At 56.2% G+C, this 12,206-nt stretch overlaps 1 protein-coding gene across 1 annotated transcript in view; it reads right to left on the bottom strand.

Annotated features, from left to right (window-relative positions):
• ELL (elongation factor for RNA polymerase II) overlaps positions 1–12,206 on the bottom strand; it is a 73,879-nt gene that overhangs the window by 9,039 nt on the left and 52,634 nt on the right. Inside the window, exons 3-7 of the mRNA XM_082707292.1 lie at positions 11,072–11,193; positions 10,463–10,626; positions 8,114–8,388; positions 4,541–4,665; positions 569–665 (exon numbers count right to left, since the gene is read on the bottom strand). Coding sequence (XP_082563418.1) covers positions 569–665; positions 4,541–4,665; positions 8,114–8,388; positions 10,463–10,626; positions 11,072–11,193 — 783 coding nt within the window. The remainder of the gene's footprint in view (positions 1–568; positions 666–4,540; positions 4,666–8,113; positions 8,389–10,462; positions 10,627–11,071; positions 11,194–12,206) is intronic.

Genomic DNA, 12,206 nt, shown 5'->3' with positions numbered 1-12,206 from the left:
GGTAAGGAGGCTGTCAGCCCTCTACTTTGGCCCAGGGCCAGGGCAGGCACAGACCTGACCTCTCCACGAGGAGGATTCAGGGCCTTGGACATACGCTGGGAAAGGGGGAAATAAGGGACTGAGGGTGAAGGACTCACGAGCCAGAGCGCACAGCTGGGGACACCTGAGCACCCATCCTGACTACTGACTGAACCAGCAGTGGTCACGGCTCACAAGGCCCTGCACCTGCAGCTGGCTTGCTCGATTCTATGGAACCTTCATGACAGCCCTGGGAGGCCAGTGCACTTGCCATGCCTGCTGTACACAGAGCACTGGGCTCAGGGCAATCCGGGAGCCTGCCCTCCCTTGGCCACAAGACCTACAAACATTCGAGGGAGCTGCACGGAGGGCCCAGGCCCAGTCTGGGGAAGGTCGGGCAGTTGCTCATTCACCGAAGAAAACACCTGCCTCTGAAGGAAGGGCCTCATGGGCTGCCCTAACACAGCTCAGGCCTGGCCCACGGGCCCCTCGCCCACCCTCCTCCCTCACGGCCACCGCGCCTTGTCCCAGCCTGGCCCACTGCTCCTACCTGAGGGGGTGAGGCCGAGTTTCCATGTTCCCTGGGAGGACTGGCGGCAGCAGGGTCTCCGGGCAGGCCAACGGCACTCTGTGGCTGACACAGCTTCCTACAGAGGAGAGGCGGGGTAGCTGTACGGCCCCACAACCTGCCTTCCCGTTGATGCCACACTGTGTCTCCTACACCAGTGATTCAGGGTGGGCCCGCTGTCCCAATGAACCAGAGCAGGGCCAAGTACATGGAGTACCTCAGGGCATGGAGGGCAGAGAGCAGTCTGAACACCCCCGCCCCCCAGGCTCACCCACAGCCTGGAGGATGGCCCACCCGGAGTCCTGTGTGCCCAGAGAAGGCTCAGTGGGCCGCCCGCTCACCCAGACACCTGTTACTGTGGAGACCAGAGACCCGAGTAAAACTAACTGGATATTCAAGCTCTGTGCTATGTCCCTGTGGAAGCTGGGCACACTCGAGCACCGACCCCTCCTTTTAAAAGCAATAATTCATCCTAACAATGCTTACTGCAGAAACCTTAGAAGATGCTGCAGGGGACTGTGATGCCCTAGCCTCACAGGAAGGACTCCCGGATTCAGGTCCCACCTTCCTGAGAGCCAACATGACAGTATCTCCTCAAGGATGACAGGGGCAGTCACCAGCCTACCGGTACCCGAGCACAACAGTGCAGCCAGGGACCAGAAAAGAGACACCGTGACACTCAAAGGGCAGATGGAGGCCCCACTAGGGACCCTGGCTTGAGGCCGCCCTCTGATCCCCTCTCATATTCTGAGGCTGCGAGTCTCACGGGAGCCCAACAGCCAGCCCGGTGCAGTGCGTGGAGAGAGCAGCACGATCTAATGCTGAAAGCAGACATGGGGCCCCAAGCCACAGCACCCCCCGGCCCGGAGCTCAGAGGCTCAGAGACCTCACAGAAGGGACTCCTGCAGGGCTGTCCCTGCTCTGCTCTGGGGCTGTGGGGAAGGAACCCACAGTGTCCTAGGAGGCCAGGCTGCTCTAGCCACACCTGGACCATGGGATGGACAGAGGTGTGGCCTTAGGAGACTGAGGAAACAGAGGGGCCCACGGGGGGTGCGGAGAAAGCTCGGCAGCCCTCCTGAGGGGACAGAGCCACTCAGAAAAGCCTTGAAGGGCTGCACTGAGGCCTCCAGGTAACAAATGTCAGAGTCCAAAAGAGACAAGAGAAAGCATCTGAAAGCAAAGAGAGACTCTCTAAGCAAATGAAAACTTTAAATCCACTATAGAAACACCAGCCTCAGTATCCCCAGAAAGACAAAGTACTTGAATAGAATTTCTCCAAAGATGATAAACAAATGGCCAATAAGCACACGAACAATTACACGTGTTTGGTCATCAGGAAAATGCAAGTAAGAACCACAAGGGGATATTACCTCACACCCACTAGGAGGGCTGGAATAAAACAAAACAAGAACGGAAAAGAACAAGTGTTGGTAAGAAAGTGGGGGAAACTAGAAACCTCTGTGTGTGTCGCTGGAGCGGGAGACGTGGAAAAAAGTCTGGCAGTTTCGCAAAAACCTCAATTCCACTCCTCCTGGAGAGAATGGAGAATCCATGTCCATACAGATTCTCGTACACAAATGTTCACAGGACCCCGGACTCCCATGCCGGGAGGCGGAGATGGCCCCATCAGCAGACAGACAACTGTGGCGGATCTCCACGTGCACCAGGTCCCCACGTAGCACACGTAAAGGAATGAAGCTCTGATACATGTGATGGCCTATGTGAACCCTAACCGTACACAGATAGAAGGCAGTCACAAAAGGCCAAAAATCCCAAAGTCCCAAAGATCCCATTGATAGGAAACATCCAGAACAGGCAAATCCACAGAGACCGAAAGATTCATGGCTGCCAGGGGCTGGGGGAAGGGGGCGCGGGAGTATCTGCTGACATTTGGGGTTCCATTTTGGGGCACGTGTTCCGGAACTAGTACAGGTAGCAGCTGTACAACACTGCAAATGTAATTCACACCACTGAATTGTGAGAAAGAAGAACAAGGCTGGAGGCCTCACAATCCCAGATTTCAAGATCTACTCCAAAGCCATAATAGTCAACACAGTATGGCCTTGGCATGAAAGATAGACACAAGGGGAGTGACTACAGGGCTGGGCACGGCTGCTGAGGCCTCGCAGTGCCCTGGAACACCCGGGACAGGACGGGCCCCAGCAGCCCCACACACGGGAAACAGAAACACAGAGGAAGAATCAAAATGGTGGTGGCAGCAGGTGTCCACGTAGAGCCGAGCCTCAGGGGCCCAGGCTAACACTGGAAGCATCAGCATACTTAGGTCAGGTATGATTTTGAACAAGCTGTAGGAAAAGGAGGCAGCCCAGCTTCTGGGTGATACTAATCCCCAGCGACAGAAATACCCCAAGGCCTTATTTTTCCTTTTTGCTGCGAGGCTTCAAGAACTGCTATAAATTGGATTTTCTTCAGGGAGGGAACAACCTAAACTGAAGGAAAAAAGTGTGCAGACAGGTGGCTGGGTAACCTTCAGTGCGGTTGCTGGCATCGAGGATGCCGACGGTGACCTTTGCACACCAACCGGACCAAGCTTCCAAGGACAGCAGGTGCTGCTGGCAACAAGTGGTTTCTGGCACGGCTGATCCCCAAGCAGGGCCCCGGTACTGGCCTTGCTGGTCCAGGTGAAGGCTGAGCGCCCTGGGTTCACACAAGGCCCGGCAGCTCACTCAGCGGAGCAGGAAGGAACAGGGAGGAGGAGCCCGGAATGACAAAGCTCCAGAGCCGAGATTCCTACTGACCCCACCTACACACCAACACACAACAAGGCTACTTGGTCTCGGCCACGCTCCTTCTGGAGCACTCTGTGCGGCCAAGGCCCTTGGGTTTTGAGAAAAGCAGCTACCCAGCAAGAGACTCTGAAGGGAGGGCAGGAATAGCCTTGCAGTGTCCCGAATGCACGCCTTGTCACCTCAAAGCACTTCAGTGGGTAAATTTGACCAATTCAACACCAGACTCTGTCCCAAAATGTCTGATGGATCAAAACACCTGTAGGTGACAGAACCAACGCCAGGCGCGTTTAGCTGTGGCAACAGGAAACGCCAGAAAGAGGATGGGGGTGGGAGCGGTCTTCTGCTGAGAACAGCTCCTCAAGACCCCCATGACCTTTGGATAGTCGGAGCCGTGACCCCAGGCTGGTTTGGAAGCAGGTACTGGTTTGGGGAGGAGTGCCCTGCAGGGCTGAGGAGGAACTCCGGGTTCACCTAGAGTTGCCCCAAGTCTACATGCAATTACTGCTTTAAAAAGCCGAGCTTCAAAAAAAAAAAAAAAACCACAACCACATAAATAACTCAAGTCCCTGAGAAATCATTTAAAGACTAATTAGTCTATCAGCCAGTTCCGAGTGGCGCTTCACAGCCTGCGCTCCCGTCAGGCATCGGCAGAGAAGCAAATCATTAACTGCTCGCCTAAGCCAGGCAGGGGCCTACTTAACCACTCTTCCCCGGAGCCACCAAGGCCACTCCTGACCTTGGGTCCCAATTAATCTGAAAGGGAATGTGTTTAATTAATGCTACTTAATCACGCCTGTGGGGAGTTTTGTTTTGCTTTGTTTCTCTCTGCTTCAAGTTCTTGGGAGGTTCTTTTAAAGAGGAGGCGGCCTGTAGCTCAAGCCTGTGGGGCTGCGCAGATTTTGGAAGGGCGCTTGACAGGAAAGGAAGCGTGGAACAAGCAGAGCGGACCGAAGCGTCCTGTGTGGGCACTATGGGGCTCTGGTGTGTGACTTGCACCCTTCACTCCACTCAGCAGGTGCTGGCCCGGCCCTGAGGTGTCCCAGGTAGTGGGAAAGATGCCAGAGAGTCTCCACAGATCCCCTCCATCCTGCTCAAGGGCCCTATGACCTTCAGGACCATACAAGGCCACCCTAGCTCCCTCAGGATGCTATCTGTCCCAGAACCAGGGTGGGGGGACATGCCCAGGCACGGGAGGTGGCATTACCGGACAAGCATCCGCTTCAACAGCTGCTGGTCCCCTTCCGAGTAGCCAGGCCAGTCCTTCTGCACGTCCTTATATACACAGTCCTTCAATGTGCACGTACCATCCTTGGCATTCACGTTGGCCACCTGTAAGTCAGAGACAGGATCACCTTGCTGGAAGCCTAGGAGAGGCAGAAGTTACTGAAAGTAGGTGATGGAGGCTGGGGGGCAGAGACACACAAGGGGAAAGAGGACAGCACTCCCCCAATCCCCTGCACACTGGGGCAACAAGCCTGAGGTTGCAAAAGGATCCGAACACCAGGTCCTGACACCCAGGTCTTACAGCTGCTGGAAGACACTTCGGCTCCAAAGCAGGCGGGGCTACCGTCTACACTCCCAAGACCCCAGCACCGGCCTCCCCTGTTATGGGCTGAAGGTTTTCGTCTTACCGAAATTCATGTTAAACCTCAGCACCCAAAATGAGGTATTAGGAGGTGGGGCCTCTGGGAGGTGATCAGGTCATCAGGGTGGAGCCCTCATGAATGGGACCAGTGTCCCTGTAAAAGAGACTCCAGAAACTCCCTCCCCACCCCTGCCATGTGGTAACACCGTGAGAAGACAGTCTGTGAACCGGGAAGGGGGTCTTCAGCAATCACCCAATTTTATGGTGCCTTGACTGTAAGACTTCCCAGCCTCCAGAACCGCAAGGAGTAAACAACTGTTGTTCATAAGCTTCCCAGTTTATGTTATTCCAGTAGAGCAGTCTGAAGAGATGGACACCCCCTCTTGGACATGCACTCCAGTGGCAGAGATGGCAGCAGGTCGGGGAGCTGGGGCCCCCAGGGACCAGGCTAAGTCCATCTTCCCCACAGCCAGCTAGCCCTGCTCAGGCTGATTAACTATGGCCGAGCTTGTCTCCAAGATGGCAAAGATGGACTCAGAACGTCGATCTTAAGGGCACTTGAAGAAGTTCAGGTCCCGCTCCCAAGCGGGAGCCCCTGTGCCAGCCTCGCTGGGCCCACAGCACGCAACTGCGGGGGAGCTGGTGTGACAGCAGCCGTTTTCACTACCACGGGCTTCTAAGGGGACTCCAGGTCACAAGGGTTTCCACAAGGAGCATTTTTTTTTAATGGCTGAGTAATATTCCACCAAGCATCTGCACTGGATGCCATTTCCAGTTTCTCTGTAGCTTAAATAGACACCACTGTGTGCAGGTTCTCCCACGCTGGTGACGGTTTCCTTCAGCCAGCTTCCCAGAACTGGGAGGAGTGGGTCAACGGCTCTGAACATTTTTACAGCTCTTGATGCAGTTTGCTAAAATGCTCCCCAGAAGAGCCACCCACCCATCCACACTCACCCCCCCACAGAGGATGAGCCTCCAGGCTTCTCTGAGGCCCTGCCAGCACCGGAGACAGATGTTCTTATAGAAGGAAAAGAGAAGGTGCCTTTGAAGAGTGTGATTTCATCTGTGCTGCTCATCAGAATCCCTGATCCCTTGGGGTGGGGGGGCTGGAAATGACCAGCCCACAGTATCCCCTGAGACCTTCCCCTTCCTCAAGCTGCTGGGGTCCTGCTACTGCACCCAGCCCCCAGGGAGGACATGCTGGGTAGTAAATACAGAAGCACAAAGCAGACGGGGCCATTCAGAAGAAAACAGAGTACACAAGGGGGGATGTTCTGCCCACAGACACCAGATAAGCTGCCCCACAGAAGGCTGCTGAATTCAAATCAACCAGAGAAGCCGGAGCCCAGCACGGGGCCTCTCTGATCCCAGGCAAGGGCTGGGAGCAATGGCAGCATCTCAGAGGTTAGAAAAGCAGGCACCCCAGGCAGAATGACATCAGTACCAACAGATCCCCAGCTCTTCAAAAACCGAGCCTGGCCTGCTGGCTGCACTTGAGGGTTGCTCAGAGGGTAAATCTCAGATGTTAACTGTGTGCTTGGTCAGCCAAGTTCCACATTCTGCATTTGAGGGGCTCATGTGCTTCTTCTTTATTCTGGGCACAAACAGGGTGAGAGAGGATGATGGGAGCAAGGGCCACTTCCAAGAATGCTACAGTAGGGGCTGATGGCAGCCTGACCGGCCAGCAGTGTGGGCTACAGCACACCCGGGGACAATGCTGGCTCACGTCTAAAGACCCGGCATTTTGCCAGCCCTGCCTCATTCTCTCCGAGTTCCAGCCCAGGGGAAGGGCCTCCACTGTGCCTCCTTTGAGTTCCCACGGATAAGGCTGACACCTGTGACCTTCCAAGGAAACCGACCCCCTCAGAACATCATTCCTGGTTCTGGAGCTTTCTGGATGCTTTGACAGGCCCCTCTGCCAAAGAAAACTTCTGAGCTGTGAAGCTACACGTCTATCTTCTAAACAGGCCTTGAGCCGACCCGTATGCTCAGAGGGAGAACTGCGCAGCTTGGTCCTCACCTGCACTACTCCGGGCGGGGAAGAGTGGCTCAAGAGGTCAAATCCAGGGGCACCTGGGTGGCTCAGTTGGTCAGGCAGCTGACTCCCGATTTCATCATGATCTCAGGGTCATGAGATTGAGCCTGAACCCCGTGTTGGGCTCCATGCTGGACATGGAGCCTGCTTAGAATTCTCTCTCCCTCTGCCCACCTCCCTCCTGCCTTCACACGCACCCTTAAAACAAGAGGCCATATCCAGAGTTTCCCGACAAGTGGTGCCCCTGAAGCCAGAGTCCCAGTGACAAGGGGCAGTGAGCCCCATAGCTCATCTTCAAACACAACTACTCATTATCACAGTATGTGAATTTTGCACTGTCTGCACGCCCAGAGCATCTGAGGCAGGATGTAAGGGGGGCAAGTGAGCTGGAGGACAGAACCCCTCGAGGTTCAACCGTGCCTCCTCCACAGGACAGGACTATCCACTGCCAGCCAAGTGAACCTCTTGGCAGGGCCCCGAGGCAGCTGCATGGTCCAGCTGACGTGGCGAGGCCAGAACAAGCTGTTCACCTTCCCAGGGGTCCTCCAGCTCCCTCCACAGGCTCTGGGAGACAGGGAAGGGCGTAGGGGAAGCGGCCAGGCCTACAGCTCTTGCTCCGAGGCCTGAGCTCTTCCGTAATAGCAGGCTCCATCTGCTGACATCACGTTCCCCCCACAGCTCAGCCTCTCACCCCGAGGTGCTGCAGTCAAGCTGTGGCCACACACAGCAGCCCAAGGGTCCACAAGTGAAGCCCCTTGCCCAGGGCTGCGGCTGTCGAGTGGCAGGGAAGCTGCCTGACTGAGGAGGCTGAGCTCTGAGGTTACCCAGGCTTCTCTGGACTCTACAATAACGGGGCAACTGATGTCCAGGATCCTGTGTGCTGTGCCTGCTGCCTGTGTGTTCGCAGATGGTGCATAGGGTGCTGACCTCACGCTGACCAACCTCAAGGCCACTGGACAGCAAGCACCACAACCAGGGACATGTCCGTGACAGCCCTAAGCATGTCCTAACCGAGAAGGCCGAGGCTCTGAGGCAGGCTGACACTCCTGGAAGAGACCCCGGGAAGGGCCCTTCCCAAGCCACCCTGTGTCCAGACCCGGTGCAGAAGCCACTCAAGGCTGACTGGACCCTCAACCTGGCCCCGGGCAAGCACGAACCTGCTGGAGGAGGCCATCCAGCGCATCCTTGTCCGCCTGGGCCAGGCCGTCCTTCTGCAGCCGCAGCAACAGCTCGGCCTTCCGGTAGGGCCTCAGCGCCAGGAGGTGAAGCACCCGGTCGCGGAAGGGCCTCTGAGACACCCCACTGCCCCCGCTAATGCCACCAACATTGCTCTTCTTGATGGCACTGGCCAGGTTGATGGGGGTCGCCCGCTTCCGGGAGGGGACAGCGTCCGTGGCCCCCGGGGCTGGTTTCCGAAACTGAACCTTCTTGCCTGCAACAAGAGCCAAGGCATTAGGGATGTGAGGGGGTGAGGGGGTATCCCTCAGTGTCCCTCTGCCTGGGGCGGATGCCAAGTTCTGAACGAATGCGAGGATGCCCACCCATGGCCGCCAGCCCCAGGGGAAGGCAGTCTGAGCTGGGCCCTGCCTGGGTGGCTCAGTGGAGACCCAGGACAGCTGAGAGCACCACCTGCTGACCGCACACAGCTCAGCAGGGGCTTACAGGGCCCCCAGCGTCAGAAGCGGGAGCTACAGGAGACAGAATGGACTTCATCATGGGCAGTCCAACCACTATAGGGAGAAGGGGCCAAAAGTAAAAAGAGTAGGGTTCCTGAATGGTCAGAGACAGGTATCCCCAGAGCCTACACATCACAGCACTGTGCTGGCCCCACAGGATCCCCCCATTCACTTTTATGAAAAAGGAGGACTGAACAAAGGCATCGGGCCGCTTGGGTAGCTTCTCTGGAGATGCCAGGGTAAGAGCAGCTCCCTGGCTGTAGCCCCATCAGGCACTTCTTGGGCAGACATGGCTATGCTCAGAGTCCCAGGGGCAGCAGCCAGATCCCCCCACCCTTTCAGAGCAAACAGACTCCAGCTCTGCTCTGGATGGAGGGGCCTCGGCTCAGAAACTGTGAACTCCACTCTGGACAGCGGCATCACCCCTAAGGAACATGCATGGCCAAGGGCAGGCGGTACATGCCTCATGAACTTGGGCCAGAAAGCTCTCCATGAGGACTTCTTTTTGTTGTTTGTTTTTGTTCTCATCCCTTAAATCTCATTTGTCAAATTAACACAGGAAGAAATGCATTCAGAATCCTCAGGGTCAGGCTTAGGGTCAGCGAGAGGCCTGACACAGTGGGACATGCATGTCTGTCTTCAGAGGCCAGGAGATAAGTGTTTCCACCAGAACCGAAACCACTGCAAAACTCTTGCTGTACCCTCAGTGACCAAAGAAGCCACATTTCTGTCCCAGTTTTAGGCTAAAGGACCAGAAATTTATGAATATGTGTAAGCACGTTCATGTTTGCACATCAAGGTGACAGCAGGCAGGGGAAGCATGCTGGGATTCTGGCTGAGGTTCTGGGGGGTGGGAGGTGGACTCTGTCCCCAGCAGTGGCTCACACCCCAGAGCATAGGCTCCCTCAGCACGCATAGCCACGTCCGCCCGGATGCAGCGTTCACTGGCAGCACGGACTCCTGCAAGGACGTCTGGGGTTTTGTCCACAGTCAATCCCACCGCCAAGCCAGTGAAATCACGTGCTCCTTGGGGGGGGGGGGGCTTTGAAATCCTCCTACCTTTTCTTAAAAAAAAAAAAGCCCCCAAAGCCATTTGCTGTAAGCCACCTCGTGTCTCCCTCAGGCCTAACACCCTTCCTCCTGGCCTTGAATCCTGATGACTCGTGCATTTGTCTGGGCCTAGGTGCTAGGAAGCCTAAAGCAGCCACAGAGCTTCCTAAGTAAAAACACTCTCCACACTGGGGGTGTCTCAACTTCACCAAAACTGTTTCCAAACAGATGATGCACTGCCAGGGGCTTCTCATCCGGCAGGGGGTCAACACATCTTCCCAGGTGCGACCCGATAGCCCCTCACTGACACCAACCCAGCAGCAGGCCTTTTGCCACAGGGTACCTCTCGCCATGTGCACCTTGCCACTGGCCGTGTTGGTCTTGGGGAAGAGTTGGGCAGTCAGGTGAGGGCAGGGGTGGCCACTAGAGGAGGATAAACCGCCACCTTCAAGGAGCACTATCTCTCTGACGGGTAGAGATCCCTGAGGCCAGAGCGTAGGAGAGAGGGCCGTGGATTTGGAATTCCTAGAGTTCTTGGGGCTCTTATCCAAACTGGGCAATGAACAGATGTCATAGCCCCCAGCTGACTCATCCAGTGTAATGGGACGTTCCTTTTCGATCCAACAACGACCTGGCTCACCCTGCTTGGGGCCATACCCATCAACCCATACCTCCAGCTCCTGGCCAGGACAGGCCCTGAGTCTCTCCTGCTCCCCACCCGCACAGGTGCCCAGCAGGCACGAGCCCCTGACAGGTGGGAGTCCCGGGCCTCATCCTCACCCAGGTAGCGGCCTCCAGCCTTGATGACGATGGCCCCACGGCTCCGTGTCTCCTCTTCAGCCTGTGCCATGCTCTGCCGTGCTTTCTGGTAGGAGTCGTCGGTGGCACACACTGTGATTTTGTCCTGGATGCTGCCGAGGCAGTCCAGGTGAACATCCCCGTGGCTGTAAGATAAGGGGCCAGGAGCCAAGGTGAGCTCCTGGGATGACAAGGACAGGCGGTCTAGGAGCCCGTGCCGACCCCCACCCCATGACCCTCAGTTGGGAAATGGGGTCAGGGCTAACTTGAGCAGCATGTTTCCACATGGCACATCTCGATCTGGAAGAAACAAGGGAACTCAGGCCCCTGGGCAGACGCAGCAGCAGGCCAGAACTTGTACCCGTGCCCCAGACACAGTGAAATAAGCAGCAAGGCTCATGCAGAGAAAGGAAGGAGGCACCAGGCCAGCCTGGCTGGCTCAGCCTGTAGAGTATGCGGCTCTCGATCTCGTGGTCCTGAGTTTAAGGCCCATGTTGTGTGTAGAGATTATTTAAATAAATAAACTTATGTAAAAAAAGAAGTAGAAGAAAAAGAAAAAGAAGGGGGCACTGGGCCTGGGTGGGACCTCACCTGGAGACATATTGCTGGATGCAGTCGAAGCTGCCCTGGGGGCTGTCACGGCCAATGTTGGAGAGGTAGAAGGAGAACGTCCGTGCCTCTGTGGGGCAGTCAGGCTGGGGGATGGAGATGTGCTGTGCAGAGAACGGGAGACATCACTGGGAGGTTCACAACACAGGGGCATGGGGGGTGGGGAACCATGGAATGGCCCATCCACTGGACCCCCGACCATCCCATAACTTGACACAATGAGAATGTGCTAGCGCTTTCTAAGCAGCAATGGCATCTCAGTCCGAGGAGCACAGAGTGCTTAACATACATACACCCAGAGGCAGAAATCCCAGCTTGATCTGGGCTATGACCCAGCTTCCTGCCCAGCATATGGGGCAGATCTGGCCTGGGACGTGCGTGAAGATGAAATGAGACAAGATGGGCATCAGGAGCCATCAGAGCACACGGAGCAGCCAAGATGCCCCAATCCTTGCTCCCCTGTGCGATGCAGACTCCACCTGAGTGTCCGCCACTGCCCGGCAGGCCCTGAGGGGCTCACGGATGAGCAGCACTCACCCCAACAAATCAGGAACATGGTTAGATGTGACATAGGATGTATGCCTTGGTTAATGTAAACCTCACTTTGGGCAGTGCCTCTGCAGAAAGGATGGCCAGCCTGGCTAGCAGACAGACAGACAGACAGCAATGATCCCACCCAAGGTGCAGGGCTCAGCACAGGTGGGACAGCCTTGTGCCCAGAGGCCACTGCAGGATTCCAGACCAACCCTCCCTCGGTGAGGTCCTAGGGACTATGGAGGGACTTGTAGGAAGACCCCATGTCTGGCTGCTGGCCAATATTCAGGGTGCAGGATGGGCCTCTAGAGCCCTGTCACCAGTGGTCACCCCTCATAAAGTAATCCCTGGGTTTTGGGTGCTAGAGGCCATCACAGCTGGCAAATGAACAAGGGGGCACGAGTGGTAAATGGAGGTTAAGGGGATAGGCAGGCCACATTCCGGTCTCATCCCCAGGCTGCCAAACCACCTCGGTATGTCCAAGCCCTGTTTCCTCTCCAATGAAGTGAGCACACCAACACCCTTCATCAGCACCGGACTGAACGCGGCGCAGCTGAATTCCAGCCCTGCTCCACTGTCATGG

This window comes from Mustela nivalis (assembly GCF_964662115.1).
Source record: "Mustela nivalis genome assembly, chromosome: 1".
In the NCBI taxonomy this organism is placed as follows: domain Eukaryota; kingdom Metazoa; phylum Chordata; class Mammalia; order Carnivora; family Mustelidae; genus Mustela; species Mustela nivalis.
The sequence above is the reverse complement of the archived record's forward strand: the minus strand, read 5'-3'. Positions and strand labels throughout refer to the sequence as shown.